This window comes from Bos taurus, chromosome 5, assembly GCF_002263795.3.
Source record: "Bos taurus isolate L1 Dominette 01449 registration number 42190680 breed Hereford chromosome 5, ARS-UCD2.0, whole genome shotgun sequence".
Classification (NCBI taxonomy): domain Eukaryota; kingdom Metazoa; phylum Chordata; class Mammalia; order Artiodactyla; family Bovidae; genus Bos; species Bos taurus.
Genome location: NC_037332.1, coordinates 76,105,667 through 76,114,110, shown reverse-complemented (window position 1 = coordinate 76,114,110; position 8,444 = coordinate 76,105,667). Strand labels below are relative to the sequence as shown.

At 35.9% G+C, this 8,444-nt stretch overlaps 1 protein-coding gene across 1 annotated transcript; it reads left to right on the top strand.

Moving 5' to 3' along the window:
* Positions 1-872: 872 nt before the first annotated feature.
* On the top strand, positions 873-7,113 carry ALG10 (ALG10 alpha-1,2-glucosyltransferase). Its single transcript, NM_001076189.1, has 3 exons — positions 873-1,161; positions 2,441-2,638; positions 4,309-7,113. The coding sequence occupies exons 1-3, from the start codon at positions 979-981 to the stop codon at positions 5,362-5,364; spliced, it is 1,437 nt and encodes a 478-aa protein (NP_001069657.2). The 5' UTR covers positions 873-978; the 3' UTR covers positions 5,365-7,113.
* Positions 7,114-8,444: the final 1,331 nt, after the last annotated feature.

Below are 8,444 nucleotides of genomic sequence, written 5' to 3'. Positions count from 1 at the left end.
TGAGTGAACTCCGGGAGTTGGTGATGGACAGGGAGGCCTGGCGTGCTGCGATTCATGGGGTCGAAAAGAGTTGGACACGACTGAGCGACTGATCTGATCTGATATCACCCATTAAGATGTGCATGCTTGTTATTTGGTAAGAAAACATTATGCTTCTGCAGAGATGCTAACCATCAAACTTTCAGGCACAGAGACGCTTTCCTTTCAACTAAAATGCCCCCATTTCTAAAACAGTTTCCCCAACTCCCATAGCGTACTGCAATTTGCCTGAATGCACTGTGAATGCTGATATAAATTAATCCTTGTTCAGAATATTCACATTTTGAAAAATTACTTAGTACTAAATTCGCTCAATAGTGAAGGCGCTCTTTGGACCTTCAAATTTTAAATGTGAATGTCTCCATCTTTCCTTTCACAACCAAAGCTTCTCCTCCCATCCTCCAAAGTTGACGAAATCAAATGCCTTTGACCTGAACGTTTTAGTAATTCAGATCACTTGAGAGAAAACAAAAATAACCAGGGCGGGAGAAATGTACAAATTTTTAGTTTGGGGATTGCAAACATGGAGAAATGCCGCCTCCTGATGGTAAGAGGTGGAAACAGCAGGAAAAAGGCCGACAAAGACCTTCAGGAAAAGCAACTATTTTCATTTCAAACCATCAAACTGCTCAAGTCAGAGGCCCTCAGATGGCCGAGGTCGGCCTCTTCCGGCTGCTCTGACCACTCAGTGCGCCCTGTGCAACGTGATTGACAGAGTAAGAGTCCTGTCCGTTACCTAAATTCGTCACTCAGGAAACAGTGAACCCGACCCTCCCGGAAGCTCCGCGTCCGCGCTCTCCCGGCATCCTTTGTCTTCCGGCTGTGCTCAGATCCCTCCGGCGAGTCCCGCTTTGCGCGCCCATTTCGATCCCGAGTGTCAAACTCGGTTTTGCGGACTTGAGACTTCTGCACAGATTTTCTGGGCCTAGGTTCTTGGCTATGGGGGCAGGAATGGCTCAGCTGGAGGGTTACTATTTCTCGGCTGCCCTGAGCTGTACCTTTTTAGTGTCCTGCCTCCTTTTCTCTGCTTTCAGCCGGGCCCTGCGAGAGCCCTACATGGACGAGATCTTCCACCTGCCGCAGGCGCAGCGCTACTGTGAGGGCCATTTCTCTCTCTCGCAGGTGGGGTCCCCAACCTGTCTGCACGCTCACACTGGCTAGAAAGGGAAGATCTGGCCCCAGCGCTAATTTCCCCCGTCTTTATCCTTAGCTCCCTTCACTCCAAACAGGAAAGGAACTGGGTAATTTTTTGTTCCTCTGAGATCTGTAAAATATTTGCTAAATGAGTGCATAAATGGCAGATTTGTCTCCTAGCAAGAAATCCTCGGGGAGATTAACTAATGGGGAATTAAGTTATTGCCCCCCCCCCCTTTTTTTTTTTTTGACAACTAATGAAAGCTATCCTAGTTTTTCTTTGCCAATTCCAGAATTAGAAGCGTTGGATTGTTCCTAGGAAATAAAAAAAATTCACATTCGGTCACCTGTTAAGCATCTCACTGTGTATTTTGAGAGTGGGATAGGAGGGGGCGGGGGTAGCTTCAGCCACTAAGAAGTGACAAGTTATGTTAGTTCCACCCTTGATGTTTTTAACAATCTTCTGTAAACTGGATAAACTGTCAACCAGTGATGTGTTTGAATACGCATTTGGAAATGGCAACCCAGGCTAGGATTTTTGCCTGGGAAGAAATCCCATGGGCAGAGTAGCCTGCCAGGCTACTGTCTGTGGGGTCACAAATAGTCAGACAGGACTTAGTGCCTAAACAACAGCAGCAGCATATGCAGATATGGATATAAAAATCCTTTGGGAGAAGGCATTGTAGAGTATGGTTAAATATAGTTTATAGTTATAGAAAAACCTGGTTTTAAAACTTGGTACTAATGTTTACTATTCATGTGGCTTGGAAATTTTCTGAGTTTCTGATTACTCATCTGAAAATGATGGTAAAACAGTATCTATTACAGGGCTTGTTACAGGATTAAATAGAGTACTGGCTCAGTATATTGTATCTGTCATTATGGATCCTGTGCTTTAATCTCTTTATTTTTCTCTCCATACCCATCAGAGTTCCAGCAGGTATTTCCAGGCTTTTTAAAACTGTAGCGTTTACAATTTAATCACCAAAAGACAGGCCCTCCAAAGAGTATGTCTTGGAAACTGAGTTTAAGTTGTTGACTACTGGTTGCTGATACTTTAACAGTCAGAAAGCAAATACCAAAGACAATAAGGAAGACTTCTTTAGAGGAAGTGTCTGATTTGCCCTGATGTTAAAAGGACTCATTTAACTGTCATAGGATAACTTCCCAGAGATGCCTGATTGTTAGTAAAGATGACATTTCTGTATCAGTCTTATCAGTATAATGTTTCTTGCTTTTGCTTCGTTGTTGACCTTTTGTTTTTAAGTGGGACCCCATGATTACTACATTACCTGGCTTATACCTGCTGTCAGTTGGAGTGGTCAAACCTGCCAGTTGGATCTTTGGATGGTCAGAACATGTTGTCTGCTCCATTGGAATGCTCCGATTTGTTAACCTTCTCTTCAGTGTTGGCAACTTCTATTTACTATACTTGCTTCTCCGCAAAGTGCAACCCAGACACAAGGTTTGTTTCCAGAATAAGTTTATGTACAGGCAGGTCCACAATTATGGTGAATTTATTTTATGAAACTTGGTGGAAAATATTTTTAACAATATTTGTATATATTTTGTAAAGTTAAAGCACGTCTTCTGCCCCCATTTTAGATGTTTGTGTTTAAATATTTGAAAAACTAATTTATTATAAAATATATAAATTTTCATAAATTAAGTCAGTTCAGTAAATATCTATTGAGCTTATTCTGTGTGTTAAGCACAGAGACTACAGAGGTAAGTGAAGCAGTCTTTTTCTTATAAAACTTATGTCTTCATTAGGGGGAACAGATGTTACCTGGGCAGTTTTTTATGATTTAAGAATGCAGACCCTGGACGTGAATTACGTGGTTTTGAATTTTATCCACTTATTAATTGTGTTACTTTGGGCAGGTTGCCCCTTAGTGACTCCATGTTTTCATTTGTTAAATGGGGAAAATATAGACTCAACCTCACAGGACTATCCTGAAGCATAAAAGAGCTTAATAAATGAAAAGTTACTAAAATGTTTCCAGATGTAATAGTAAGGAATCAGTAAATATTAACTATAATAGTTTTAACTTAAATGATTTCAGTAGTGTAAATTGTGGGATAACAATAGCTATAAAACACTACAAGAATACAGAGAAGGAGCAGAAGAGAACTTGTTGCAGCCTGACTGGGAAGGAAAGCTGTTGGTTGCATTGAGTAAGACTTTACACATCAGGAAGATCATACCTGATCTGAATCTTGATGACAGATAGGGCTGTAGAATAGGAATGAATTCTGACAGAAATAGCATAAGCAATTGTAGAAAGACATGGAGCAACAAGATACTGGAAATTGCTATTTGTAACTATAAGATTACAAAGTACAGGGATGTGAGGCTATAGAAGTAGGTAGGAGAGAAGTCATGAATATCCTTTTTATGTCATGGAAAGTATTCTAAACTTTACCTAGTAGGTGAAGGACAGCCCTTAATTTTAATGAATGGAATGGCATGATCTGGCTTGGTGATTTAGATTAACTGGAAGATAGAATTTAAGGAAATAAGAGTACTTTCAAATTCTGAAATAGATTATCAGGCCAAAAGAAGATGTTTAACTTTAGATGAGCCCCACTATTTTCAGGAAAATCCCTGTAATTTCATCACAGAATAGTAAGATCATTATGTGTGGTGGTATAAATGTTATATACATATTTAAATTCTCTCTGGTGCAGAGTTTTGAGACTGCACTAGAAATTGGTGATGGTGGCCAAGTGAATGCTTATGGAAGGCTCACTGAAATGGAACCACTTGCACTGTGTCCCCTTCATCTCCATCTTCTCCATAGAATTGAGTTCATAGTCTTCACACAGTAACTCCTTAACTATTTGTTGAGTGATTCAGTCTAATAGGCAGTAGAAGCTTTGACACACATATGTATTGTTTTATTGGCTTCCAAATTGCTAGGTGTAACTAAAAAGTATCAGAAAGTTCCCTCATAAATATATACTGTATTTTTCCAAAGCCAGGAATAAAATTAATATTGAATAATTTTATTTATGTAGAACTCAGGCAGTTTTGGTTTGTTTTTTTTTTTTTTTTTCTTAGTAAATCTCTCCCTTAGCTCTGTAGAGATAGCCTATTGGTTTTATTGTGAACTGTGTTTTCTCTTTTCATAGGCTTCCTCATGTATCCAGAGGATCTTGTCAACATTAACATTAGCAATATTTCCCACACTGTATTTTTTTAACTTCCTTTATTATACAGAAGCAGGATCCATGTTTTTTACTCTTTTTGCCTACTTGATGTGTCTTTATGGAAATCATAAAACTTCAGCCTTGCTTGGATTTTGTGGCTTCATGTTTCGTCAAACAAATATCATCTGGGCTATCTTCTGTGCAGGAAATGTCATTGCACAAAAGTTAACTGAAGCTTGGAAAACTGAGCTACAGAAGAAGAAAGAAGAGAGGCCTACCCCTATTAAAGGACCATTTTCAGAATTCAGGAAGATTCTTCAGTTTCTTTTGGCTTATTCCATGTCCTTTAAGAACTTGAGTATGCTTTTACTTTTGACTTGGCCGTACATTCTTCTCATGTTTCTATTCTGTGCTTTTGTGGCAGTTAATGGTGGAATTGTTATTGGTGACCGGAGTAGTCATGAAGCCTGTCTACACTTTCCTCAGCTGTTCTACTTTTTCTCTTTTACTCTCTTTTTTTCCTTTCCTCACCTGCTGTCTCTTAACAAAATCAGGGCTTTTCTTTGCTTAGTTTGGAAACGGAGAATTCAGTTTTTTGTGATAACTTTAGTATCCATATTTTTAGTTTGGAAATTTACTTATGCTCATAAATACCTGCTAGCAGATAATAGACACTATACATTCTATGTGTGGAAAAGAGTTTTTCAAAGATATGAAATTGTGAAATATTTGTTAGTTCCAGTCTATATATTTGCTGGTTGGAGTATTGCTGACTCATTAAAATCAAAGTCAATTTTCTGGAATTTAATGTTTTTCATATGTTTATTTACTGTTACAGTACCTCAGAAGCTGCTAGAATTTCGTTACTTCATTTTACCCTATGTTATTTATAGGCTTAATATACCTCTGCCACCCACATCCAGACTTGTTTGTGAGCTGGGTTGCTATGCAGTTGTGAACTTCCTAACCTTTTATATCTTTCTGAACAAGACTTTTCAATGGCCTAATAGTCAAGACATTCAGAGGTTCATGTGGTAATATCAGGGATATCTTGAACTCTAAAAATAGACTTATTATTTAGACTATTTCTATAATGAAAACTAAGTAGAAATTTTGGAATTTCTTTTAGACACTATGGTGATCTCAGATCACATCAGATTTTTTGTTTTAACTATCTGAAATATGTATTTTAAAATGCATATTTAAAATATGTATTTTAAATACACACACATATACCTATATATGTATGTGTATATATATATATGTTTATATATATGTATATATATAAACCTGAGAAAGTTAAATGGTAAAGAACTGAAGAAAATTTAAGACTTGCTCTATAAGCTTGAATAATAATGGGAAAAATAAAATTATGTATAGCTATCATATTTCTTTAACACTGTTTGCCACTCAAAAAGCTTAGAAGCTTTTTATATACAGGTTTAAGAAAACTGAGCATGCTTTATAGTACTAAAACTTATTTATTAATTCTCTTCAGAAAAATTAGCAAAGTCTTTAAAAATATTTGCAATTAGGTAACATTGTTGATTGAAAAGTTGCTTAACATTTTAGTAAATATAATTTTAATCATAAGTAAAATAGATTCACATAGATAAGTAAATATTGTAAAATAGAGGCTCTTCTGTGTTTATCTAGGAATCAAGTTGTGGATTTTTGTTAAAAATCTAGAAATGATGATGTCCTTTCACTGTTCCTAATATGAAGCATATGATGGCCAAAGATAAATTGTGTTGATGATAATACCTTTCAAATTGGGTTTTCTTTCTGAAATACGTTACTGTATTAGTTTCCTATGGTGGTCATAACAGATTACCACTAATTTGGTGGCTTAAAAATCTTTCACAGATCTGGAGGCTAGATGCCTAAAATTAACATGTCACCAGTGTTAGCTGCTTTTGGAGGCTCCAAAAGAGAATCCATTCCATGCCTTCTCTTGCTTTCTCCAGTCCATGGTGTTCCTTGGTTTATAGATGGATTACTCCAGTATCTGCCTCTGTCTTCACATGGCCTTCCTCTCTGTCTTCCTTCTCTTATAATGACAATTCTTTCTCTTTGGATTTAAAGCCCACCCTAATTCAGGATAATTGCATGTCTAGATCTTTAACTTAATTATATCTGCAAAGACTCTTTCCATATAAGGTCATATTTACAGGTTTTAAGTTCTAACTTTTTGTGGAGCATTTTTTAACCCATCAAAGTTACTAAAGGAGATTTTTCAATAAACTTCATAAGACTTGTAGGAAATAATTTCTTTGCTAAGATATTTTAAATAACATCTTTTCTGAGAGGTTAAAAACAAATGACTTGCAAAGTCACATAAAAACTAAACATAGCTGGTGTTTGATCCCAGTATCCCCCAAAAGTTAGAATTTAAAGGAAGTTTATAAATTATTTGATGTAGTCTTATTTTGTAGATTAGGTAACAAATGTTTGGGTATGATTTAGGGGGATTAATTTTGGATTCTGTGTGTACTGTTTGGAGTACATTCATTTGAGTTGTCATTCCCTTACAGAGAAGTATTATTTGGATATGTTAACTTTGATATGTAAACTTAGAACTGTGAATAGAATTCATTTTTTAATCCAGTTTGACATTTGTAAATTTTTCAACTGTGAACTGTTTTCAGTGTTGGATTATGGTTCTCTGAGTTTCAAATAAGGAGTGAATTTGGAAAATACTCTTTATTTGCAAATATAAAATTGTGCACAAGTACAAATTACAAGTGTAGCCCTGAGTAATAAATACAAAGTCTTATGTTGTACACACTCTTTGGGGCCAATTTGTATTGTATTCAGTGCTTACAAAGTAGATTGACTCTTTAGTTATAACAGACTGTGAGACAAATATTTTTACTGACACTTCTTTTTTTTCAAATTAGACAAGAAAGCACATTGAACAAATTATTATTTTATAATGGAGATATGAAGTCAAAATTCCCCCCAAAATATGTAATTTAGGGAAACAAATTTCTTATCTGATACCATCTGTGCAATGCTTTTTTTTTTTTTTTTTAAACTTTACTTTTAGGCATATTTCTGAGACAAAAAACTTTTTTCCTCTAATATAGTCTGGCAATAATGGAGAAATTATTCCACCCCATCAGTTAAGGAAATCATTGTGCTAATTCATTTTAAGGGGAGACTCCCCACTGTTTCAAGAGATCATTTGAAATGCTGTGAATTAAAAGGTACTCTAAAGCATTGCTTTTAGGAACATTCTGAAGTTTTATGTATTTTGAATATTTTTCAAGAGTTACCAAAGAAATATATATGTTTGACATTTTTTAAAATACAAACTTAACTGGATTATTGATTAGAAAATTCTTAGGGAGGTGATATGTATATAATTATGGATGAATTGCATTATTATTTGGCAGAAACCAAGAAAACATTGTAAAGCAATTTTCTTCCAATTAAAGAATAAACTTTTTAAAAAGTATTGGTAAGCTACCGAGCCTTTGGGACCTTGTAGTTATTGTTATTAAAGTCTGTAAGTGGGATTATTTTAAAGAATATCATAAAAAGATTTGGTTCATAAGTTTTTTATGCCCGGTAATACATCTTTTGAACTTTTTCTACCTTATATGAAATTCTATAGACACAGTGTATTATTTTTATATATCATTAGTTAAGTGCCAATGTCCTGTGTTTCCTCACATATTATTTAAATTTTCTTTTAGTGGATACCTAGAAATCTTTTATAATGCATCTCTGTATTTAAATTATTTGGAAACATTGATATATTTATTCCTGAGTTTAAGCATACCATGTCATTTCAGCAAGAGAAATTATATTAGCTTTCTGGTCTCTTCTTATTAAAGTTATTTCAGGAATGTGCTTAGCCGGTCATCAGTTCAGTTCAGTCGCTCAGTCATGTCCAACTGTTTGCTACCCCGTGAATTGAAGCATGTCAGGCCTCCCTGTCCATCACCAATTCCTGGCGTTCACCAAAACTCATGTGCATCGAATTGGTGATGACATGGGACCATCTCATCCTCTGTCATCCCCTTCTCCTCCTGCCCCCAATCCCTCCCAGCATCAGCGTCTTTTCCAATGAGTCCACTCTTTGCATGAGGTGGGCAAGGTATTGGAGTTTC